We start from the raw sequence: 27,893 nt of genomic DNA, 5'->3' as shown, positions 1-27,893 counted from the left end.
TATTTGAAAAAACAAAAACTCCACTCAAGTATGACATTAAAATTTTTATTTACATTTTTGTAAATTATAGGTAAAAGATTGACAATATTTTAGACCGTAAAGAAAAGAAAATCATTAACAATAACAACAACAAAATGAAAAAAAAAAATACAAGAAGAAATGAACATGGTAATGATGATGGATATTGTTGGGCATATTTACAGAGGAAGCAGCATATGCTGACAATGAGACGAGGGCGTTCATGGTGCACATAGCCTACATGTTCTGTACAGTATCATTGTGTCTTTTAAGCAGATGTTTTTGCCCTGAATGGAGACTAACCAATAAACAGTCTTTTTGGACATAATATGTCCACTTTATTCTGTTTCAATCGTCATACTTATTATTTCTGCATTCGTTTCAGTGACATTTGATACATGTATCAAGATCGCTCTCTCTTCCCTGGACGCGAATGACCATGGGATGAAGTTCCTCATAGAATATAAGTTACACAATGGGGTTGCGGTGATTGTATTACATTCTTTTAGTACTGTTTCAACCAACAGCCATGTTTCCCATAAATGTATGGTAAAAGAATATCGATGGGAGATGGCTGAGCTGTGAATTATTATGCAAAACAGACTGTACAAGATGGGTGTAAAGTGAAAAAGAAACGTGGTAACGTACTTCTTATTCTAGACTGTGTGTACAAAGTAAAAACATATAACGCTGCAAACATAACTGATATGGACACTAGAATTATTGTAGTTTGTCGGCATTATTATAAACAACATAGCAGTACAACGTATAATGCAAGGGGAAAGTATATATTAGTGTTTTAACAGAGTAATTAGCAAAGCAGCAGTATAATTTGTCGGTACACAGCATTAAGAGAAACTAGTCAGTATACTGTGCAATGTCTTTACGTAGTTAAGCAGTCGTGCTAGGTCTTAATATGGTCAAACAGATAGGCGCTTACAGATAGTCGGTACAAAGTGTATCACTTACACTGGAAAATACATACTAGAAAAATAATGGGCAGCAGTACAATATATGCATAATCAAAGTTGCATTAGAATGCTAACAAAATCAGGAAAGCAGTACAATATTAGTACAAAACAGAATAGCATAACTGAACTTACCAAAACATGTTAGCAGGAAAATACCAGAATATCTTTAAAATGTCTGTACAGAATAAACTTTTGTACATGTATACACAAACAGATAAGCACTACTAAGCAATAGCAGGCTACAAGTGACTACAATAAAAGAATAAACGTCATTATGTATGAATGTCCATATTGCGCTTCTGCCCGCAGTACTTTACGATAACCTGCGAAAACAAGTAAGGGGATGTGTGCCTTGAAATGGGAATTACCGATAATCGATTCACAACCAGAGAAAATAATCCTTTGCTGAACTAAACTAAACCATGCAGAAGCTCCTTCAGTATTTAATATATGAACAGTTGCATAACCATGCATGTCAGTATTAGAAGACTAGGATTGGGTGTCTTTTTTATTATTAGTATTCCTTTTTTTGTAAAATTTTTGAAACCCTTCACCAAATAATTGAGGATTAACAAACCATATTTGTGCTTCCTAAAATACTGAACACACTGTGTTCATTGTTAGGAGAATACAATTTTAGAAGTAATTTTCGTCATGAGTCATGTAAGTAATATGAAATATAACCTAGTCTCCTTTACCGGCGACATTATGCTTTATTTAGTTTGCAAAGGTCCAAGTGACTTCCGTATACATGCATACAGTTCTCTATATTTTTCCCGCTCATTACGAAGAAAAGGTATACACATGTATGTATGTCTGAGCTATGCTTTATAACATTTAAGCAAACACAAATGGGATTGAACATGAGACCGTGTTTCCTGTGTTGTACTCGCATACAAGGACCACAGTCTTGTTCATATCTGCTTGTACCCGTAACGAAATCAGACCCACATAGCCGTGTCACGTGGTCAGGGGTCCCTAAAACTAAATCCTTACCTCACAATGCCTACACGTCTTCAAGCTGATTTACGTTGACATTCCTATTTCTACTGTCAAGCATTTATGTATAGGTTGTACTCTAATAAAAATTAACAGAAGCAAACACACAGGGCAATGTTTCATGATCAATCGGTCCAATATAAATACAACGTGTCAAGCAGAAGGATGGACAGGCATTACAGCTAAAGGCAAGTGGATTTAAATGTTGCTTAAAAATGAAACCATGCATAAACAAAACAATTTACCTCTGTATTAATGACCATGCATCTCTTGTAAAATACAAACAGATTATGATTAAAATATTAAATCATGTACACTAAATATTTAGTTTTTATAAAGAATTTAAGCATTGGCTAGCAGATACAGGTAGGCCTACACAAGTATGGCATGAGTCTCACGGATTTCGTTCGGAGCCACGTGCAGAGTTTTCGTAACGGCAACCGTTAAAACTGTTTAAATGCCCCAACAACAAGAACACCAACAATTTTAGGAATTTTTGGGTATTTTCATAATGTGATGTGAGGGCATACTCTCATCTGACATGTTGTAAGACGCCTTCTGAGTCATACATTTTAAGCACGTGAAAAAAATCAACATGTCGTTCAGAATTTAGGGACATCACAGGTTTTGAAGAACTAACAGTTTCGCCGTTGTATGTATATTAAGCCTTTTAACGCCTTTGTCATTAGATTTTCTACTGGAGACCATGAAGCAATGGCAGATTCGGCAAAACTGGTGTTGTATCAATTTTCAACCCAGCTGACGCAGCAGGAAGGCTGTCACTGTTCGCCAGCTCTCGTTTGTTCTCTTTCTGACAAGAGCAGCAATATACAGGCTGTGTATTTATATATATGCACATTACATACAGCAGTTTGACAGTCTGGAAACATAGATTAACATTTGCTTGGCGCGGAGAGCGATCATAGCTGATGCATCCAGTGTTTGGCTCATCCTATATCAAACAGAATCCCCAATAACAGAGATTGAATAGAACAAAGAGAGACGGAAACAAGAAACGTGAGTATTTGTCAATCGTATTCACATCCTGAACCTTGGGGATTTTCACTTTCAGAGACTTTGCTCTCTCTTTCACACTGCTAAGAAGTTTTCGTTTTTTCTGCATACTGGCTGTACTGCTTTTCCGTCTATAGACCTGGGTGTGGATTTGCCCTCCCCTCATGTACGTACGCGGGATGACAGGGGTCATACGGAATGTGGGCACACTTTTGTCACTGTCTTCCGAATCGCCCAGAGTGTTTTGTTGGTTGCGGAGACCAGGGATAGGAGACATACGGATGTCCTTCATCTCGATGATGTCATGTGGTTCACGCTGAAATAAAAAGACACACTTCCGTGATACAAACTATTGAGAACAGAATTAAAGTTTTACTCATTTAAACCACTGATGGATCGGAATTATCTTCTTTGGAATCAAGACCGTGGCCGAACGTTGTTCAAATGAAACTGTCAAAATGATATAACAGAAAACCAATTTTTATACCAGAGGCCAGCCACTCCGTCTTAAATTGGCGTCCACAATTTTTTTTCAAACAGAGTAATTTAATTTACCACCAACTCAAGAAATTGCAAGTGTACAGCGCCGAGTAACCAATTTGTCTAGTTCTCTCCGAAACCTTGATTAATAGTCCCAACGCGGAGCACAACAAACCATACGTTGCAGTTGAATTAATTTGCTGCAGTCTTTGTGAGCACAGCAATGACTTCCAACCGTGCTAAGCAATAATGTATCTTGATAAGATTTAATACAAGGCTAATGTTATTATCCTGGGTCAGCTAGGGCTTGGCCCTGATGTGCATTGCCAAAGTTTGTGTACAATGACATCCACTTATCGAAATGGAGCGTTGAGCAGATGTCAGCAAATTTATGCTAACGCAAGTGAAAATCAGCCATGCTTGCATTGAGTGGACTAACTGCCTTACCTCACACGCTTGGTTATCTTCTGTGTTTCTCTCGGAGTATCTCATAGACCTTTCCCGAAGCTTCTTGGCTTTCTTCTTCGCCCGGGCGCCCCAGTACGTGTAGTTGACGGCTGCGTATTCTAGCAAAGCCGCAAAGACGAACACAAAACACATCACCAGATATATGTCTATTGCTTTCACGTAAGAAATTCTGGGAAGAGACTGTCGAACCCCGTTACTTATTGTCGTCATTGTCAGCACCGTGGTTATCCCTGGGAAAATGGACAAGCATTGGATCAGGATCAGTGGTCATAAAAAAAATTAAAAGGGAATCACGAGTAGAACTGCGCCATTTTGTTTTGCAGAATGTCACATTTATAGCCTGTTTCGTTAGGACAAACCGATTCTTACCTATGCCGAAACTGCTGGTTAGTTTTTTTCCAGCACTCTAAGTTTGAAAATATATATTTGGTTTTATGATGTTCATTTATTATAGGAGTGAGAACGATTAATTTCTTTTTTCTAGGCTCGAAAACGTTTAATAAAACAACAGGCCTAGACTCGAAAACTTTTAATAGAAGGCATCGTTGCAAGTACAACAGCATACAAAGTCATAAACGACTAAAATCATTACGCTAGTCAGTGTCATATGGACAATAAATGTCTTTTCACAAGTGCATGCTACGGAAGATTGCCATATCCAATTTTTTATCTTGCAGACGCCTAGTTATTTCATTAGAGTTTTAGGTCGTAATCAAGAATATTTCACTTATACGACGGCGGCCAGCATTGTGGCGGGAGGAAACTGGGAAGATCCACAGGTTGCTGGAAGACCTTCCCTGGTACAACCAGAAAGGAAGATAACATGAGATGGACTTTATTCACAGCAATCGCATTAGTGAGAGGCTTTTGGGTCATAGTCCTGCACTAGCACACTTTTCACCAGGCCATTGGTGCCTCATATCTTGAAGGGAGTCATTTAGTATGAACCGTCAGCAATATTACCACGAGCAGAATGTAAGTGAAGTTACTAAGTTTAAATAACAGTACCGACTCAGAGACAACTATTAGGATTTAACGTTCCACAGCACCACTATACGTTCTACAGCACTACTATACGTTCCACAGCACTACTATACGTTCCACATCACTACTATATGTTCAACAGCACTACTACACGTTCCACAGCTTTGCTATAAGTTTTACACCACTGGATTTCAACTGATTAATACTATCAACACTTCACCACTTTACTTATGGAATCTGATGTCTAGAAACATGGTATATTAAACTGATCGAAAACACTGTTTTGTATTAGTGGCTTCAGATGTACAAAAACAATGTATCGTAATTCCTCAGGGAATACAACACACAACCCAACAGCCATTAATTAGGATTGGCTCTAGTCCTCACGGAAGGTGATTCTCAAAATTGCCGCATGCTGTCGAAAACAGATAGCTGACTTCATTAACAAAAAAGCTTGACACTTGTCAGGTTCAGTCATCAGTTCATCGTTAATCACTGATTAACACGCCATCTATCTGGGGACAGTGGATCCTTCATGAGGGATGGTGCGGGGAGGTTTGGACTGACTTACGTACCTAACGCCACTCTGGCTGAAGTAGCCTCGTGATTAATCCAGAAGGACACCCAGGACAGCATCACGATCAGGATTGACGGTAAATATGTTTGAAAAATGAAGAAGCCTATATTGCGCTGCAGTTTAAAGCTTAGAGAAAGTCTTTGGTAATCACCTGTAAATGAAACAACATAGGTTACTTCATCAGTCGATAAACCGACATACATTTAAGTCACTTCATTAAGGAATCAACATAGTTTACTTTATCTATCACAGAACAGATACAGTTTACTTTATCTGTCACGAAACAGACATAGTTTACTTAATCTATCACGGAACAGACATAGTTTATTTTATCTAGCACAGAACAGATATAGTTCACTTTATCTATCACAGGAGAGACATAGTTTACTTTATCTATCACGGAAGAGATATAGTTGACTTTATCTAACACGGGACAGACATAGTTTACTCTGTCTGACATGGTTACTTTTTTTCTTACAGAACACACATATGAGTTACTTTATCAGCGAAGGAACCAAGACAGCTTACTTTATTTGTCATTAAACGGACAGTTGTTACCATATTTTTAAGTGAACCAGCATAATTAACTGTATCTGTCATGGAATAGACATAAGTTATTTTATTCTGTCATGACCTAGACAAAGGTTGCCTTGTCAGTAAAGGAACAGACATTACTTTGTCAGTAAAGGGACAGACATTACTTTGTAAGTAAAGGGACAGACATTACTTTGTAAGTAAAGGAACAGACATAGATTACTATAGCTTTTAGAAATGTGGAATAACTTATTTGGCACGGAAACGGCATAGGCTACTTTATATGTCACAGAACAGACATAAGATATTTCATCTGTCACATAGTTTACGAGATGGACATAAGTCGATCAGGAAATCGAAATAGGTTTCTTTATTCTTCATCAAACCGACAGAAGTTCCATTATTTGTCAACGAAACGGCTAAGTTACCATATTTTTTCACGGAATCCATAAATGGTACTTTATCTACATAAGAGCATTAATAGCTTATTCTTGTACATACCAAGCCTAAAATTTTGTTTCAATCACATGAATCAATGTTACAAATCAGGTAAACAAATGAAAATCAGGATGCAGATATATTCCCTTTGTTATTTATTATTGTCATTTGTCAAGATCAAAAATCACCTATCATATCGTACAGAAGACATGACAAAGCTTAAGCTCGTCTGATAATTGAAAATCAGTGACCTCCTGTTGTGACAACTGATGGATGGTCTTCAGGGTTTTAAGTTAAGAACCTTGGATGACCCGGTAAAATATATATCTGTGTTGAGCCTAAGTAAATTCCTTTCATCTCCAAAATCTGCTTCACCTTACTCGAGATCCCACAAGTGCGATAATGAAGCAATTTATTTTGTGCGATCAAAGTATCATGAAATGCAGACTAAATTAAGGTTTTGTGAAACGCGATTGACTTTTTGTGACTGGCAAATAAAGCAATAATATTAATCACATGGAAAGTGAACGTTCTCTTTTATTAACCCTTAACACCAACCTGTCAAGAGCTCCTCGACCTTGTCCAGTGTTTTATAATCCTCCATGGTAAATTGGGGAAGTTCCACCTTATCGATTCCTTCCACCGAATACTCACCGTACCTCCAGTACATCGCTACGTCTTGCATCGTATAGCCGTCTGAAAATATAAAACGTCCCATAATTAAACACCCACTAAACACATCAATCATGCCAAATGTTAATGGATTAAACGTGTAATACGTTATCTTTATAATTGCAATTTAACATTATAAATGCATTTGTATCTCTTTCTTGCAGTTTGGAATTCATTTCTTCGCTTGCCGTCAACTCCGGCCTCCCTATGAATGCCTTGTGAAGATAAACGCTTTGTTAAGACTCTGATGTTTGGAGAGGGCCTTTGATATCAGCATGCAATTAAACTTAGTCGCCAAAAATATCGAGAAATCGGGCAAAAGATGCATAAAAATGAGACTGCTATCAGTCCCCTCTGTTTTAAGTTTATTTCTAAGACAAACTGATATGATGTGTGTCACCACCGCCCTATTCTGTAATATCATTTTTCTAAAAAGACAGTTCTATAAAGGCCTATGCAGTCGATTTCACAAAGTGAGTATTGGACTAAGTAAGAATTTAAAAACCGAAAGCAATGCCACCTTAGAAAGTAAAGTTTGTCATGGCAATGTACTTATTATGTGTCACCAGTTAAAATTCTGGAATTCGAAATGAACGTTAATGTCAGACTTGGACTTTATATATGTCAAAACCGATTTTGTTTAATCAGCACCGGATTTCTTTTTACGTTGTAATGTTAATTTATTAAGCATGCCTTGAGAGATTGTAATGGTTTATAGATTAATAATTGGTCATAGAGTGAAGCTCTTTTTGATGCACAGTATAATCTGATGTGGAGCATTTACGTTACTTTCTGACTTCCATATGTGCGTAGATCCTAGTTTCTATTTGAGAAACGTTCAGCCTTCAGATTGCTTTTTGATTTATTATCATGGACTGGCCAATGATCTTTGTCCGACAGTGGATTAAGTCAGCGAGAGTCCAGATCTTGGCGTAAAGATCGGATCCGGCTGGAAATTTACCGTCCGTTACTATTCTATCGAACGATACAGGCGGCTCTAAGGAGAGCGAAAGATCATTTGCAACTAAAATGACCTTCGTCGTTTAGATTGCACTGAACTACTGAAAGAACATCCGATCGAGGACAACATCTTGGCAGGGATTCCAAATCGTCTGTGTAGATAGTACATGTCTTACTTGTCCAAGGGCTTTCATCCGAATGATTTATGGGTTAACCACTCCTCACGTTACTGTTGTTATGTGAGATTGCACTTTCTTGGTAAAGCACCGATTCTGGTTCTGAAAATTAGCTGAGGTTACTCTGGGTTTCGAACTTTCTATCTCAGAGTTAGGTACCCAGCAATACTCCATACACCTAGATATTCCGGTAAACACACACGTCACCAAATGTGTGGAGATTACACTGAAAAGATAATCTGCTAATTTTAATAGAAAGTTTGTTGTCTCAGTGATGCTTGAATGTATTCTGTTCGTATACCACAATATTCTGTGATATTCAACATAATACCCTGTAAGTCTAATATAATCTTTATGTCGAATTAATAGAATATGTGTGTTACATTCAACAGAGAAAACTGTTGGCATAGAAGAACATTTCTAGCATCACTCAGACACTGTTTGGAGTGTAGGAATTTACTCCGGAAAACATGCATTAAATGTCGACCTTTTTTAAACTTTGACATACTTACAGCTCTCGATTTCCACAGTGCAGTTTTGGACATCGAGCGGGTAATAATGCAGATCCATCATGCAGGCAAGGGTTGTGGTAAATCTGAAAAAGCACACGGCTCAAGTGTTAAGTAACAGTTTCTGATTTGTTTCCGCTGATCTACGATTTTCTCCAATAACCCAGCCTGAAATTTTATGTTCTTGTCCATTACCAGACACGCGCTGATTTTGATAACAGGGTTGCCCACATATGGCGATTTGGGATTCAAGGTGGAACAGGCATAACCTTGTAACTTGTGTATTGCCAATATGGCATTACTAGATCGCAAATCAAAATATTAAAAAGAAAATTTAGAAACTGGAACGTACCGAGATTTACAATGAACCGGTAATTTGTGCCTTCAATGTTCACCTAGGGTGCATGGTACATTGAGGAATCGTCATTTGATTTCGTCGAGGTTATATACTCTGCATGAATGGACGTGTCTATTTAACTTGTCGTGGGCTAATAATCCAAATGAGCGGAGTTTGGTGGTTTGATGGTGGGGAGGAGAAGTAACGGGGCATGCCTAAGAAAACACAAAGTGTATACTCTTTGCCAAATCGAAAATGATAAGTTTTACATTGCGCGTATTCGGCATCTATTTCCAGATTCCTTTAAATGTGATTACGGGTTTCTTTGTTGTATCTTGTTCGTTTACTGTTGTGTATACAATACGCCAGGGGTTAAACACTAAACCCATTCACATTCAGGGATAGGAAAGGCTAACGTCAGCCAAACGACTCAGGTGCTCCCGTTCACGAGTGGGTAAAAAATAAGCTCTCTGCCCCTAACATCCGCTCTTCAAAGTGGAATTCAATTGTGTCTGGAGTGAGAAATGCTCAGACAAAGTATAGTCATTTCCAGGCCTCCTCCTCTGACAGATCAAGAATACCCGTCATCCAGTCTTCCAAGGAGAGTTCTTTTCTGTGTTTCGAGTAGACGATTTCCAGAAATTGACAATATACGTTTCCCGGATTGCATTAATTTGACAGCTTTACATCCTACGGGAACTCTATAGTTAAACTTTCACATCAAGTTCAGGGAAACATAACCAAAGGGCAAAGACGAAGGGTTAGCCTCTACAGCAAAAAGATTACAACCGGACAAATTGGCAGTGACAAAGACAAAAATGAAAGAGAATTGGAGTAGACGGACAAAGGGCTTGTCGCTGGACAGCGTGAATTTCCCTTAACGATCAACAAAATTAAGTTGGGCAAGGCCATTGTGAACGATATCTTCCATTAGCTGTTTGTTACCAAGGAGGCGCATGATCGATGAATTCAATATTTCTGTCACAATGTCCGCTACACGATGGATTCGGTTTGAACGGTTTTTTGAACCTGAAAGAAAATATTATTTTTGCCAACCATGGACAAGATTTCACAGTTACGGCATGCAAATTCGGGGTGGCTAAATTAAATTCCCCGTGTTACACAAGAACATTTAATGGGACAGCAGTATTTATGTGGACATTTGAAGACAAATTGTTCACTTGTGTGCCGACCGGCAATTCAGGTGATTTCATAGAGTCGTGTTAATCTCTCTAGATGATGAAAAGAAAGAAATAAAGGGGTGTGCGCTGAATGCTAAATTCCAAAGATGCAATTCGTGAAGATGGATTTCAGTTTTACTAAGTAGGTGACAGACTTTCAAAAGTCACGGAAAATAAGACTTAACTGTTATTCGACCTTTAGGATTTTATTGCATTCTTTTTTCACCGAGAAATGAAAGGAAAACATTCAACGACTTCATGTAAAAATCAGAAATGAGGTAAGCAAATTATGTATTCTAATGCACCTATTTGATATTGGCGCCACTCGGACAGAAAATTCCCGATGTCTTTATTAAGTGGCCCCCCTCATGTGTTGATGTGAAAACTGGTGATCTTGACTCTTGTTCGTGCCCCTTCGTCGTACTGTTAAAGGGCTTGTCGGTCAAGGCTGAGCATCCAACAGTTACGGGATGCCGTGTAGTGTTATAAACTGATCGCCATTTACTGACAGGCCATCCATCACTTATGACTACGGGTTAACATCGCACGGGTGACCCATCTCTCGCGGGAAAGGCGTGATTGCCTACAAGCTGCTAAACTCCAGTCACATTGGACAGATCGCTTGATTTCCCTATCAGAGACCCTGATTGACGGACTAGTCATCTTGGAATGTGCTGAGTGCATGTCACAATGTGGCCTTCCCTTAGATAAGAACATTCGGCTCCGAGATTAGCATGCTGGTTAGCTTTATGGGGGAGATGTCTATTGTCCAACAGTGAAGTCATGGCGGGGTCAAGGAGCGTAGGCCGGACAAAATGAAGTGGCAGTGCGCCCAACGGTCAAGATGTCTTCAACAGATTAGTAGCAAGTTAAAGACTATGTGTAATCTCCCGAGCAATCGATGCAATTGAATGTTCAGATCACAGCCCATACAACCTGCCTGTCACTAGTCAAGGAACGCTACGCCCAAATTTCACACTTTTGTGATTCGGTATGCGCGCAAATAGTGCCATCTTCTGCCACACAATGCGATTAAGTAACCATATAACTTTGTAAAGTTTGTCATGCCTTTAGGGTATTTACGAAACAATAGGAAGAAACTCCCTTAAATACTCCGTTAAAGCCAAATAAATGCAGTCTTTAGCGCAATGTATTCCTACAAAATGACGTTGTAAAGCGTAAGTGTCATTAACCAAATGTCTGCGACGAGTACAATCGGCAGGCTTAAGTATTTCCTAAAAAATATTCGGACTTTTGCTTCAGTATAAATCTCATGGCTAAAATGTTTTAACAGCAAAACAAATGGTAAACGTAAACCTTCCAACCCTTCCCGATGTGACCAGCCTTACGACGGTTTCCACAAGTGCCATTCATTAACACGGCAAAAGGTTTATCCATAGACTCATTTTTCACTCGAGCCTCGTTCCTGGATTCTTTACACACAAGAAACAGACTTAACGTTCAGTGTTCGTGACGTGAAGAGTTTCAAAGTGGTTCGTAAATCCCAGGAAATGGCAGCATAGCTAGGGACCGCAAATGCGGCGTCAAACAACTCTTAATACTAAGGCGTCTTTAACGGTAAACACCTCTACAAGTTGCCATAAAATCCTAACCGGTTTTCATTCTCTGCTGTGGCTGTAATTTAGTTCGGACGTATATTAGATTACCTAGCCTGGGATAACTTTCTCAGTGGAAACATAAGGCCACGAAAAATAAGCCATTATGGAGAAAAAGAAACCCTAAACTGTTTCGAAATTGCACTTATGTTATAATAAATCGATATTGTGATGCGTGGAATGAATCAATGTACAATTAAAGCGAAAAGCGCTCTTGTTGCACGTACAGTCATTGCCTAGAAAAGTGAAGAATCGTAGCATTTCAATACATTTTAAATTATTCCATATTCAGGATTTTGAGACATTACAATCTGGGTATGGACTATGAATAACTGCCAATCCCTTATTACTGTGCATCTCTTATTACTATTCTTCACTACCTTTCACTATTTGAGCAGTTATATGCTTAGTCAGTCGTTGGTAACAATTCATAATGTCTCCGCTATAGCCTTCATCTTTAGTAAAATTTGCTTTTATTATATGACCAGTTTCCTTTTCAAAAAGACAAAAAAGGAAAATGACAAATCAGAATAGATAGTGGTGACATCAGATGGGCACTGTGTAGAGAAAGCTATGGCTAAAACTGCGATTGGCACACATTTGCAATATTGGACAACGTTCGATGACAAACATGTTTTACATTGTTTTGACTTAGTAAAACAGTTTCAAGTATCTTCTATAGCCCCCTTCTTGACACTTTGACGAAAACAAAATTGAACTGATGCTGTTGTACCTACATGTATACACATCAGAAGAGAGGCAGTGAAGGAAAGTCTTTGTTGTAGGGTTACTTAATTAAAATTTTCAGTGAGTTGCGACAATGAATGGTCAGGATTCCGCATTGTTGATGAACAACGCTGCCACTTGCTTTTGCGAGTGCTAGTTCAAATAAAACTCGTTAGTATACATAGGTTTATAAAAGGCAAACCATACTAATAATTTCGAACACATACATATATCGGAACCTTGTTAACTTGCATACCATGAAACTCAGTCCGGTTGTTCTTGACCTTTATAATGAAGGGTGTCGTCTGGCAACCATCCAGAGAATGAATCATGAAGAAATTACCACACCTTGCCATCTAACTGACAAACCTCCTGACTTAAAGCCTTAGTTAAACAACAGGAAGCAAAGGCCGATTTCACAAAGCCATTTCTGACTTACGTCAAATTGAAAAAAATCCTCGCAATGCTTAGATTTTGACATGTTTGTGTTGGGGTGACATTTATGAGCTGCTTACTTAAAATTTTATTTTATAAGGCCTAAAATTGTATATAAAGGTTTGATTTTCAAATCCAAAATGGCTTTGTAGAATTGGCCACGGACAAAGGGTTAATTGTCCTCGAGGAGAACTCATTGGGAGAATCGGCCAGTGAGGACTTTCCCTACTGCCTCATGTCATTTTCATTTAGCATTTTCCATGGAAGCAGCGCTTTAATGAGACAAGGTATGGGTTCGAACATTCAGTGTTTCCTATTTGTGTAAAACATTTAACTTTATATCGAAGGATGCATCTTACCTCATACCGTAGACTATAGTCCCATCACCGTGTAGCTTTATCATCTTATTCTTTTCCGTCACATCGTGCAGAAAAGAGTTTTTATCGTTTGCAAAGAAAGTATCCGGCACCCAGATTTTTTCTGCAAAGTCTCCCGTTAATGTCAAAGAGATATTGTCATCTGTGAACTTGAGACGTTCGTCTTTCCAATATTGGTTGAGGTATAACGTGATAGTGTAGTCCTGCAATAGAAAATAGCCATGTAAGAGAAACAGTCTCTGCACATTGCCCTTTTTTGCAGATCTAATAGAAAAGTTCGCCTTTTCTAGAGGGTAACTAACAAACGTCATACAGTGCCTCTTCTCATTACACGTACTAAATGACATGTGGCCGGTGGCTCATTGGCTACCAATGGCCAGAGTTAATGGCACTGCTCAGAAACTTTTACCATCCGCCTTTAGTTCTGACCTATATCACAATCTATAAGCTAACAAAGAGTGGAATTTCTTTCAGCCTCAAACGTGACATACTGAGGGAATGGTTAAGTCTGTCGTCGCTCTCAAACCAGCAAAAAAGGCACATATTTACAAAAAAAGGTTTTCATAGCGTGTCTATGTCGGACACAGTGTAAATTTGTCAGGACAGCAGAGCGAAAGCCTCTCATTTCCTTCTGGGGAAAGAGGTCCATAGTGCCTACGTTTAAAAGCCTTGCGCTGAACTTTTTTCTAGCGTTGGTGAAAGACGTCTTTTGATCTATGCCATTTTAAAAATTCCAGTGGCCCTAAGTTCACTGCAAAGATCTTCAACGACCAGGGGAATCTCCGCCAATTGCTTGGAGTCGGACATGACTGGAATTGTAAACAGTGTTTTTATAGCTAAAAGTAACGTAGAACTCAAAGCATGTTGATTGATTTCGTCTTCGGTTGCGTAATGTTTAATTAAGCTTAGAGCTCCGGCATGGGGCTGCAAAGCTGAAGAACGTGTGTTGATGCATTCAATTGTATCATAGGATAGGGCAGCAGAAGGGGATGAATTAATGCCGACAAGAGGCGCTGTGGCCTTCAGCCACTAATGGCTTCTATCTAGGAGGTCGCACGGCAGGGCACTATGCTTGTAAGACGTATAAAAATACCAATTTACATAATGTGACCAATATAAAACGGTTCTTTTCAAGGTGTCTTCCTATCTTGACGCGTGTGCCGACAGCCAGAATTGCGGCACTGATGTGGCTATTGAATATACCACCTTGTCCTGTCAATTCAATTTTGAGTACCTGCTCATTTGATTTCACACTTCTAGAGTTTATTGTCGAGAACCGTTAACCTTCATACACGCCTTCCAATATATCCCAGCATCTCACCGCTACGTAAGCCTAATTATTTAAGCAGAACGCTACTGAATTATTTAGGTAATCGAGCATTCCTTAAATTATGTGTCCTAAAGGCTAAATTATCTGTATATCTGTCAAGAAAGCAAGGTACAATTTGTACTATTGCAAGCTTCAAACGAATAATGAGTCATTTCCAAAAGTTGCTAAGTATACTTTGTAAAAGCATAATAAGCCTCCCATGTGTATAATATATCTGGGGCGAGATACTTCTTATGTATTTATCTTTATATATTTATTTATGTATTTATTTACTTGTTTATTTGTTTACTTGATTTCATTGGTGTTATACACCGTACTCAAGAGTGTTTCATTATGACTGTGGTCAGGCTTTATGGCTGGAGGAAACCGGACAGTGCCTAGGGGATGCTCCGCCCCTCACCAAATGCCTGACAAAGCTGTGAGGCTGAATTCCAATTGTGGCGTAATCTCTGCATTTAGATATTAATTACAGAGAAATGATACGGAATTGTGGACCATAATAAAATATATATAAAAAAAGATAGCATACCATGTTTACTTCAGATATACTGTCGAAGCTGGCTATCTTCACGTCCATGCCAATCCGAAGGGGTTTCACTACAATGGAAAGCATTCATTCGTATCAGGGACAAAAAGAACAGCAGGATTGTTTACGATCAAGTCATTATCACACCATGAAATTCAGACGTGCATCTGTTTCTCTATAAAAGAAAGATATACTTAGGGCATCATTAAACTGCTGAATGTTTTTTTCTCCCAAGATGACTTCTTCTTAATTCTTACATAATATACTTTCTCTAAGGCTCTGTTATGGTTTCCGCTAAACGTTATTTGGAAAATGACCTTAATGTCGTTTGTGTGGAATGTCCTTTATGGTAAGTGATTAGTATTATAAGGTGTGATACGATACATTGATTAATATGATTAAGAAATGAACGTCAGAAAACTCATACAACACATTGGGGTGAGTGACCTTTGTTCTTCTGGTTTATTGTGTGAGAACATATTATTGCAAACCGAATTTTGAACTCACTTTTTCTTACCAGAAAAACTGCATTAGTTTAGAAATGCATGACTTTTTCAAACCCACAGCGGGGCTTGTTATTCGTGTGAGTGAGCTTCACATTTTTCAGTTTTTAAGCCATATACAGAAGCCTAATAATCTAGTCGACCAACAATATACAGGGACCAGAGAAAAATACGAAACAAATGCAAAACGTGAGGCCAGTAATACATTCAATGGTCGACTTCATATCCATGATTATTCTCCTTCCCAGACAGTTCATGTTTTGTTTGTTCTGTTCTTTTTTGCATCAGAATTAAACATATATTCGAGTCATGCAATGGCAAATGTAGATATGACGTGAAGCTTTGAAAACACGGACCTAAGCCCGGACAAAATCTGCATAATCAAATAAATGTTCCAGGAGAGTATTACCAGAGTAGCGTTCCAAGCCCCGTCCCTCAACCAAGTTGAATTTATAAGGTCATGGAAGCGTTCTATATTTGAATCACAGAGAAAACGTATCATCGATTTTACGCCTGATTACTTTTTTATGTTGAGGACAATGCCACTGGATTTTAAGCACTTGATTTCCGGGCTCAACCTCTTGATAAAATATGTGACGCATGCGTGATAGAGTTGTCGATAGAGGGTGTAACGGTCATGAATATGATCACTTTTATCATTCACGTCCAGGTATATAACAGAGCTATATATAGGCATAGGTATACAGCTGACTGCTGCGTTCAGGTTGCAATATATAGGTACAATTTAATTAAAACTAAACAGGGCATGATTTGTCATCAAATATGGAACTATCCCTTGAGCACAGTACATTTATTCATTAGACTAGTGTTGAACATAGTACTGAAGAATTTTTCACTCATATAAAGGTGGGAATAATTTTTATGGATGGACAACCCCTAACTTGAAGTCGCAGAGGACGCATTGAGAGCTGGATTCGAACTTGCGACTTCATTGGACAAGGGCAGGTCGGCGCTTAATCATTCGAGCTAGACAGGGCCATCCTTTTACCAAAAAATTTGTTGCACGTTGTAAAAAAGTTATGGGACAGTCAGCTTTTTCCTAGCTTTCCCTCTACATAATCTTGTTCCCCAGTGTCAAGTCACTTCAAAAACACGACATATTCTGTCTGGTCCAGAAGACACAGAAATGGATTAAATGTTACCAGAAGAATGGAGTCGATACTTAATTATTGGAGTAACGTGAAAAACCCACAAAGACATTGACAAACGCCAAAAAGCTTCTCTCCGCGCTTTTGAAAATGGAGTAATGGGTTAAAATATTACATGCCAAAGTTGTTTTGCCAAAGATAGATTGGCTAGGCGCAGATATACACTGCGTGATAATACAGGTCATTGTACACGAAGTACCTCGTGCTCGTCCCCTTCCAAAGGATGGCTGCAGCCATTGTTTGTCTTTACATTTGGATATCTCCGTACTGTGGGGCAAAGCGCGATGGGGCAATGCCGCACCAGTTTACGTCCATTAATTAAAAAGCGATGCATCTGTTCACGCTACCATGAGCTATTGATTCGCGGATGAAAACCTGTCAGTTTGGCTATATGGGATTTTGAACGCTTCGCGAAGGGACACGACAGGGCCTGTCGATACATACGCGCTGCTGAATATGACGGGGCTTTGTAGCCCCGTTCTCCAGACAGGCAATGTTGCCTAAGGGCAATCACAGGAATAAATTGCTCCATCCATCCCCATATCCCATTGAGCGGTCGCCTCAGATTTTCTCGAGCAAATAAGCCGCTGTGTATTTGAGATATTATTGTACTTTTAAGTAAGCAAATAATCTGGTAAGGAATATTTTGCCCGACGGAAAAGGTTGGCATCCATGTGTAAACATTTATGAGCATGTCTTGCACACAGTTTTATTGGTTGTGAATGGTTCCAAACTTTATATTCGTGATCAGTTGTTTGATACCTTTTCCCTTGAGTTCTGTGAGCTTCTAAAGAATATTTAGAATGCAATGAGAACTGTATGCTTGTCTATTGAAAATAGGTACACTTAAGAAATGTTGTTTTTGGGTGACTATATATCAAGAAAGTAAATTTTGGTTCTATGTTAAAGTTATAAATTCCATAATTGTTTTGTCTAAACCATAAAAAAATCTTGCACACTGTATAGGTACATGAACACTAGGTAAAAAGCCTTCCCAGCAAAAACCTATGCTGCCTTGGAGAATGAAGCCCATATACCACGGAGCCAGATGGTCTCATGTGAGAATATCAGTTTGTGGTCACTACAAGAAGTCAAGCATACTTTAAAAGTGTTTTTGTAATTGCACTTAAATTTTAATATAACGTTCTTTCATATATAAAATTTGATCTCAAGACTCGTCATGTTGTGAGAACCAAATTCATAGAGATACCTAGCGACTGAAATCAAACAATGCGGTATTGTCTCTATACAAAATCATTGAATTCAATACAAAAAAACAGTGAAATACGTCAGTTATTTTCTGCCGAGAAATCAATTGCTAAGCCAATATGAAGACAAAGAAAATTATGTTCAATGATAAAAGTTTTTTCATACACATGCCACTAGGTGTAAAGGGAAATTCGTGACTCCAAAGACATCAGACGGTCTCGTTTTGCATGAAAGCAGTATTTTTGTTGAGAACCGAATTCTTTGAATCTAATAAAACAAATACCGGTATAGGACGCCATTTATTTTTTGGAAAGAGTGAATTGCTAACCCAATATAATGACAGAGAAAAAGATATTTAATAATAAGAGTACTGCATAAAGATACTACAGGAAAAAAAGGAATTCTTAAGGGTGCCTTGTTTTGCATTTAGCAAAATTACAAAGAAATGTAAGGAAGTTTGTGAGGGAATCAATTGAACTTCATTTAATACTACTCGAGATAAGCTCAAGTCTGGAAATCTTGCTGTTAAGGTGTGCAAAAAAGTGAGATAACAAGATTAATGTTTTCCATTTCTGCGGATTTAATCGGTTCTCAAGGCAGGCGTCCTAAAAGGTTGTAAATTAAGAAACTGCAATATCTGAAGGCAATAAACAGGTAAAATGAGAAAATTTGTTTAAAATGTTTGAAATCTGTAAAACTTTGAGCACCCAGCCGTAAGGAGTGTTAATATTCTTCTATCTGTTCTGTGCTGTTCTTCTATCATCATTTATTTCAAGAAATATGTGAAACTATCTAGCTTAACACCCGTCTCAGCTAATATTTAGCTAATATAGTATAATATTTGTGACAGGTTATCTAACCCTAGACACGTGTGACTGCCTAATCATCTGACGAAGCCTGTAACTGGCTACAGAATGCCGTTTGTCACATAGGGCTTTCGGTCAAACCCATGACGCCTGTGAAACACTGCTTACTAGTGTCATTTGTGACAGCTTATTTAATGCACAAAATCTGAAGATAAACTACATGATTGCATATACCTTTTAGGACCCTAAATTCTAAAGGAACACGCCAACAGGCCATCTGAATATATTAGATTTATCTACCAATAGTCGTAAGTCGCAGATAAGTTATTTTAGAACATCCTGGACCGATCAGTTACCGTGACTCGTTCCGCTCACGACATTAGTTATATATTATCTGGAACCATAAATCTGTGACAAGCCAACCAAGCCAGAACATCATTTCCAGACAGAGTAAGTTATGACATCTGTGAGATAGAAAATGAATAAAGGTATCTGTGACGAACTCGTTCAGGATAGATTATCCTCAGTGACATATTACCTAACCCAGGACTTCTATAAGAAAACAAACCGACCCAGGACATTTGTGAAAAACAAACTGATTCTGGGCATCTGTGATAAACCAACTGATTCAAGATGTCTATTATAAACAAACAGATTCAGGGCATTTTTGATAAACAAACGAACCCAAGATATTTATAATAGACAAACTAATGGCCATCTACGTGTCTGATAAAGAAGCTGATGCAAGACATGATAAACAAATTAATACAGGATATCTATGATAAACAAACTGACCCATGGCATCAATGATAACCAAATTAATAAGGACATCTATGATAAACAAAATCTATGATTAACAAAACTGACCCAAGAGATCTATGATAAACAAACTGACGCAAAATGATGCAAAACATCTATGATAAATACATTGATAAGGACATGTATGATAAACAAACTGATGCAAAACATCTATAATAAACAAACTGACCTAGGAGATCTATGATAAACAAACTGACCCAGGAGATCTATGATAAACAAACTGACCCATGACATCTATGATAAACATATTGATACAGGACATCTATGATAAACAAACTAACCCAGGACACCAATGATAAACAAACTGATCCAGGACATCTATGATAAACAAACTAACCCAGGGCATCTATGATAAACAAACCGACCCAGGACATCTATGATAAACCAACTAACACAGGACACCAGTGATAAACAAACTGATCCAGGACATTTATGACAAGAAAACTGATACAGGACATCTATGATAAACAAACTGATACAGGACATTCATGATAAACAAACTAACCCAGGACATCCATGATAAACAACCTGATCCAGGACACCTATGATAAACAAAACGGCCCAGGACCTATATGATAAACAGATGGGGGAGCCGAAATAACTGACACAATCAGTCACAGACTAAGTGCCTCAGGGCATATGTGAGACAGATGTCACAAGGAAAGCATATGAAAAAAAGTGAGTAAATTTGGGGATTCCACAAGAAACATCTTTGACTACCTAGTTTCTGTTATAGATTACCTATCTGGCATAGTACCTAATCTAACAAAGAGTGTGTAACTCAAGCTATATGAGACAGGCATTTGAAAAAGACACGGTAACTCCGGGCATGTTTGACAGACTAAAGGCATTCTGGCATTATGATAGGATAAGTATCTCTAGACATCTGTTACAGAATAGGTGTCTGTCTGTGTCTCTGACTAACAGACTATAGTTTTCTGGACGTCCTTGACGGGCAATATAAATGCATAGAAAAATCCTATGTTAATCTACCCTAGCGGTGAGTGGTGTAATACATTTTGTATCAGTCACTGGCGAAAAACTCGCCCACGAATCTTAGAATCTTATAAAACATTCAAAACGATCCATTATAGTGTAGAGCATTCGTAAACTATTCGGAAGTATGACTGATAAGTAAATAAAGTGATGCGAAAGCGTAAGCATAAATCAGCTATATTTCAGCTCTGAACTATGAAATAGTCATACAATGATAAAAACATTCAAACTTATGTAACGCCATTAACCTCCCATATGCCCGTTGATCCGATTACAATTCTCTGAGTGTTAATTACCAAAGTGTTTATAAAGAGATTACAATTGTGTTTTGAAAGCATTAGGCGGGCTCATTGCAGTAAAGTTCATGCCACATTAATACCCAACAGTACAATATCCACAGTTAGCTCCCACTCCCATCGCTATAACAGTCAATTTTAAATATCTAGCTTAATCTTATTTAACAAAGCAAATCCCTTTCGTAACTGATGTTAGTGAAAACGCTCAGAGTAGAAAGAAACATGAGCTTTTAAAACATGAGAACAATGGGAAAGTGTACACGTTGGAAAGTGCAGTGGAAAGGAAGATCTAGAATACTAACACACCTAAAGTTGAAGACGCTTTGTAATCATCTGTTATCTACTTACTGAGGTCCAGAAAACACCATTTTTTTAAATCAAAAAACCGTCCATACGTCATCTATTAATCACGCCTAAGAAAAAAAATTGCTGATTTCACATTAGTTTGAATTAAAGGAATAGCTTTCTAATAATATCAGGGGCCTCTGTGGCTCAGTTGGTTAGCGCGCTAGTGCAGCGTAATGACCCGAAAGCCTCTCACCAATGCGGTTGCTTTGAGTTCAAGTTTCTCTCCGGCCGTACCTGGGAAGGTCTTGCAGCAACCTGCGGATGGTCGTGGGTTTCGCCGGGCTCTGCCCGGTTTCCTGCCACCATTATGCTGGCCGCCGCCGTATAAGTGAAACATTCTTGAGTACGGCGTAAAACACCAATCAAATAAATAAATCTAATAATATCAATACCAGAGCGTGGAAACTTATTACAATAATGACATTTATAACGGTAACCACATCAGGACTCAGCAGCGGATTGCGAAGTGTTCACAGGATATTTGCTGCCATTCCTTCAGTCATCTGAATAATAGACTGACTATCTCACTGTTCGATTCTTTCAGTAATATTTCTGTTGGTGTATGCATATTTGGTTAGAGTCACTATGTAAGGGATTTTCTAGCTGACTACTTATTTATACACCAGAGTGCGTCAATAATGCAGCTGAAGTATTCATGCTTAATGCAGTAATGACACTTGATGAAGGCTCGGGCATGAAGTCATTAGTTCATCAATCCAACACCAGAGGGCGTTTGCAGAATGGTAATTACAATTGGTATGCTCATGCTAATTCTATATTTATTTATTTTATTTATTTGATCATTATTTTATGCCGTACTCAAGAATATTTCACTTATACGGCGGCGGCTAGCATTATGGTGGGAGGAAACCGGGCAGAGCCCGGTGGAAACCCACGACCATCCGCATGTTGCTGGAAGACCTTCCCACGTACCTAATTCCATAACAGTAACACATATTTTTGGCCAGGCATAGTTTTTCTTTTATCTGTTCAACGCTTTTCAAATGTCATATTTAAATGGTTAATATGGCCAGATTGCACTACAAAATGTCTGCATTTCAAGTCATGTTGTGGCAAAGAGAGGTTGACAGCTTAGATCTCTCTTATACAATATTATGACAGGATTAGTCATCCTTCATTATCCATGTAAATGTAATATACAAACAAACTACTTTTTATTCTCTTTTATTCTCTTTGTGTGCAGGTAAGAAAACTACTTGCTTCATAACAAAGAAACTCTCTATATCGAGTACTATGAGTGAGGAAGTGCTTAGGGTATAACGTCGTACTTTACATTTTTTCTGTCATATGACAACGAAAGAGTGCTTGGAGTGCACGTAATGTGCCTCCTTGTGGCAGGACGCATTTACACCGCTCGTTTATCTAACGCTGCTTCACTGAGACCACTTACAGGAGGCAAGTAAACCACCCCACCCGAGCCATTATACTGAAACGGGTCAGCCAGTCATTGCACTTCACCTAAATGCTGAACGCCAAGCAAGGAAGCTACAACTTCGTCTTTTAAAGTCTTAGCTGTGACCCGATCCAGGATTGACCTGCATCTCTCGCCCTCTGAAGCGGACGCTCTACCAGATGAGCAATTTGGGCCGCTAGTATACTCTGTCTTATACCTCAGAATAATGTATTGAAATTTGGTATGACAGTCATAGCCTTATTACCCACTTCCAAAACCACGAGCATGGTAAAACCGGGAAATACTGATTACTGCCGCTCTTATACAACAGACAGTTTTCTCATCCGGTGAGGAGGAATATATGGACGAGTTCAATTTTGCGACTGGAGAATATTGCGTGGAAAGTGAGGCGCGGGTATCGTATTGTAAGAGCAGATGAATACCTGGATCCTTGCGTTCGATTGTCAGCGATGATATTTTCAAATTCTGAGAAGCACTTATTCCAACCATTTGCCTTAATTAATTTTCTGCTCTTCAAAATGCCGCTTCGCAAGGAACATTTTTTTAAAAATGTCTTTCCATTCAATTTGCGGTGCTGATGAACTTAATCAAGATAGCACGTGATTCATTACGGTGAATCTGTCTGGCATTGCATGAAAGTCTTTGCCAGTTAACATTGTGTATTGTAAGCTTTTGAATTATAGAACTCCAAGACAGAAATCACCAAGATCACCAAGAGCCCACAGTTACGAAAACTTAGCAATGCCTGTTTAGACAGTTTAAACGATCTTAAAAAGGTTAAATCTACAAATGTATAGCAATCTGTTTTTAAAACATGCATATCGTCATAGATAGGCAAATATTCTAGAATTACAGTTTCTCTCTAATGGCACAAAATGTTTGTTAATGCCGTTTAATCCAGCGGAGACAAATTAACCAAAACAACTTTGAACATTTTTCTTTCTGTTGTTAAATGTAGTTTCCTTTACATTTTCAATAATAGCTTTAGAAAAACAATATTTCAAAAAGTTACACTCTTCACTCTCACAAACTGTTGCATGTACTTCAATTAAGGTTGTATACTTCGAAGGGAGAAAAAAAGGAAAATAAAAACAGGCCAATTGTTTTACCACATGAAGAGATTTTAAAAAGCTGGTCTCTGGGAATAAATGTATTTGCATTATGTTTTAAAAGGTACTTCTAAAGAATGTCTTCATTAATTAACATCAAAACATAAGTAATAACTATTCATTAGTGCACTGTTGCAAAACATACGAAGAGTTTGACTCAAAAAAACTTAAGGCTCCCTTTATGTCCCGAAGCACATTGGCTTTCGACAATAAAATGTAGTCATCAGATGCCAATGCACTATTGCTAATGGATTTCGTTAGTTTTGCTCATCTCATGCAATTTTGAAATAGCTTTCTCTAAAAGGCGACATAGACGGGCAAGTGAGTTCTCGCATACTTAGTTCTGTGCATCTCTTTTTCTTTTTCTCCATGAAAAACGCAGGAGAATCTATTCATAAAGTCTTGAGTCAAAGTACGGACATCTATTCATAAAGTCTTGTGTGAAAATACGGACAGTTTACGGCTATATCGACACACCCTAGTAACATAAACAGCTGCTCATTGGCTTTCAATGGCAGTATGGTCTTTCTTAACAAACTAACTGAAATTTAACCTATCTGATTCATGACCGATTACCTTGTTGTTTATATACAAAAAATGTTAAATTAGGTGCATCTTATATTGCATTTTAGTTATTTATTTAAAAAACAATTTGCATTCCCAGACATACATGTATGTTGTCAATGCACATTTCGGTGACATTTCATCGGTTTGTATGTAAATGAAGACACCTTCAGTAGAAGACACCTCCAGAGGTAACAACAGTGTTGCATTGTATAGTGTAGGAGGAAAAAAAACAAACTGACGTCTGAGAAGTAATTAATTGCTTTGGGTGGATTTCGTGAAAGCTAAAGGTAATGTTCCCTATTTCCTTGTAGATCTTCCACAGCAACTTACTCAGGAACAAAAAAAACGAAGCAAACATAATGTAGGCATATAAATATCATTATACCGCAATAAAGAAAATGCTCGGAGCATATCACATCAGTGCCAACCACGTCATTTTCCTTTCCGAATGTGCAAATGTGTAATCAAGGGATTTTATTTTCAAACACAATTGTTGTTGCATGTACAGTATAAGAGCAGTACTGAATCCTGCTGTCTGTCTGAAAGGAGTCAATTATGCTATCAATTCCCACCCCAACTTCATACTGACAATGTATAAGCGCTCTGATCAGTTGTTTAAAATTTGGTTCAAACATCATGAATTTCATATTCTGGCCACCTCATTGATTTATGTAGATATGTAAGTAGCTCTTGTACCGATTAACACAATCAAATGATGCGATTTAACACCCCTTTTTGCGCGAGATATCGGCCTTCAGATCGGCAATGGAGAACGGAACACTGAAACACTGCAAGACCATTGTTTCTCACAGCGTGTTCGCGCCCTGTCCTCCACGAGTATTTGGGACACGTGCATATAGGTCAATGACCATGAACAGTAGTGTTAAATTTGAATCGACAACCGATAAGATGAACCAAAGTAACGATGATTTATTACTGCCCCAAGAATGTGTGACTGCTATAATTCGCGGTGGATTTCCACTGCGTTCTTCATGCACCAACTGATCAAATGACGAGATTTTAGAATTTCTGAAGAATGACCGCTGGTGTATGTGTGACAGCTGTTAAGCTGAATACAGGGATGTTAAGGTTTTGTAGACATACATATACATATCACATTTGACGTTAGGAGCCGGGGAGGACAAGGGTTTTTTGAGAGCCGACGTCGGCAGGAGGTGGGCGTAAGGTACAAACCTTGGCCGGCCACGACCCTATCTTGTGAGTAATTATACAGTAGGGACTCTGGGCTACCGCTGGTCATCAACAGCAGTAGATAGTGGCCCGTTATATGGCCCAGAAATTAAGAAATCAATATAAACTGGAGTTTGAGTTAGATGGAGCCTTCACGACGGCTGGTTGCTCTTGCACAGCCGGCAATCAGAACGGGATCACCTCTCCTGAGTCAACCTTGGGTGGTTTTTCTTCAATGGACGGATGTGGGAACTTTCGGCTGAGCCTATGTTAATGACGTGTAGAATCAGCCTGGATAATGTGCTCTTGTAAAACATATCCAATGCCGGCAGGGTCTTTGTTGCGCACCAACGGAATCGTCGTCTTCGAGACACGTAGCTTCCAATTAGGTCAGTGGCCACACAGGGAATAGGAGAATCAATATAACTGCCAAAAGAAGCTACAGGCAGTAAAGGACGGGGCCTTTGGGCCAGTTTTAGGCTGAAACTTACCCTTCGTCATTTACCTTTCATCATTAGCCAAAATACCCAGCTCTTCTCTGTATGGGTTTGATAGCCACTCTGTATAACACTAAGGCAGAACGTAAAGCAGTTACGGCCAGCTGTAGCTAATGTTCTGTATAGGATACTAAACCGGAAATGGCTCTCGCCCGCGAATCGGCACATCACAAAGGGATGTTTTCTTATATCGATTAGCTAAACCGCTCACATTTTGTTTGACTAGAAGATTGGAAAGCAATTCAGTACCATCAAATCTAGGTCATTCAGTGCAGCGTATGGTCTCCCCTGTACAAAGTTCTCAGTTTTGGGACAAAAAATCTCATCTTTTGCTGGCATTTATACCTTAATAATTATGTTATCAGATAATTTTTGCACAGACACACAGATACACGAGTCGCTCAAATAAGTGAAACAAATAATGCAGACATCACAGCTCTAGGATGCCTCATGACATCCTAGACAACATACTTTGAACTGATAATCAATTTCGATTAATAAAAACATAACAAATTTACAATGAAACTGGAACTGGTCTTACCTCGATACAAAAACAATTTAGGTAAAAGATAAACAGGAAAACTGTATCTTGCTTACAACAGACATTCTGCTATTAGAAACTCGGTATATACCTCAATAACACATGGGTAGGAAGAGTGGTTGTAAATAGATGTAAGACAGTGTAAATAACAATCGCATTTTGCCAGGTATTCCTGACTTACCTCCAAAACTTGGTCGAAGTCGTATGTCGTATCCCTCAAGCAAGCTGTTAATAATTCCTGTAACGTTGTGCAGATAGAAAGGGTTGGTGTTGTTAGTGTAGTGGTAAGAGCTGGAGTTGTTCTGTGTGTCCACGAAGAGGGCATTGCCCCCAGCCGAGCACCTCAATACAACTAAAAATGCCGTCCACAGTATCATTCTGATACCATTAGCTTTGTTATCTACAGTTAAATAGACTGATTCATTACAACACTGCCGAGTCAATGGGCAACCCGCAGTAAGCGGCTCTAGTCGTCATTCGGCTCCAGGTCGCGCCACCATCGTAATCTTCAATCGGCGCACTTCCCGTCCACCTTCAATCCCGCTGAACATTCCCCATGATTGCGAGACACAATTCCACGTTAGGGGGGAAAATCAGTCAGCTTATCATCGGTGATATAATCCGTCCTGTGTCTGGCCAAGAATCTCTACATGAGTCTGCCATAAGCATTTTCGAATGCATTGTCTGAGAGCGTTCTGCACTTGCGCGAGTGACGTCACTGCGTATGCCCAATGCTGCTGTAAGCCACAGAAGTCAGCCGTCCCGTACTGTAGGAGATTGGTGAAACACAGAGAGGATCCGGCGATTTCGCTGCATTAACCATCTGATAAGACGCTTAGCCCGATATGACGGCTTGAAACAAGATGGCGTCGTTCAATTACTGCTGATATAAGCCTGGGCAAATCGCAGATAACCTCAGTAAATGGGTACTCAGGCTAAACTGAGAGTTCGGCATTTCCCACGGCGTTATACGAGATGTGTTGGCCCGGCCTTTCCGACAGGCAGTTTCTCGCCATACAGAGCTATTGATCGAACCCTCGTCTCCTCTCGGCAAGCCGGCACACCATGAAATGTCTGTC

General features: G+C 38.8%; 1 protein-coding gene across 1 annotated transcript; it reads right to left on the bottom strand.

Moving 5' to 3' along the window:
• Positions 1-76: 76 nt before the first annotated feature.
• LOC135472209 (gamma-aminobutyric acid receptor subunit beta-like) lies at positions 77-27,893 on the bottom strand. The gene is made up of 8 exons (XM_064751597.1): positions 26,996-27,893; positions 15,332-15,399; positions 13,455-13,675; positions 8,804-8,886; positions 7,042-7,179; positions 5,510-5,662; positions 3,930-4,180; positions 77-3,318 (listed from the first exon to the last, which is right to left on the bottom strand). The coding sequence occupies exons 1-8, from the start codon at positions 27,189-27,191 to the stop codon at positions 2,941-2,943; spliced, it is 1,488 nt and encodes a 495-aa protein (XP_064607667.1). The 5' UTR covers positions 27,192-27,893; the 3' UTR covers positions 77-2,940.

This window comes from Liolophura sinensis, chromosome 8 (genome assembly GCF_032854445.1).
Source record: "Liolophura sinensis isolate JHLJ2023 chromosome 8, CUHK_Ljap_v2, whole genome shotgun sequence".
Lineage (NCBI taxonomy): Eukaryota > Metazoa > Mollusca > Polyplacophora > Chitonida > Chitonidae > Liolophura > Liolophura sinensis.
The sequence above is the reverse complement of the archived record's forward strand: the minus strand, read 5'-3'. Positions and strand labels throughout refer to the sequence as shown.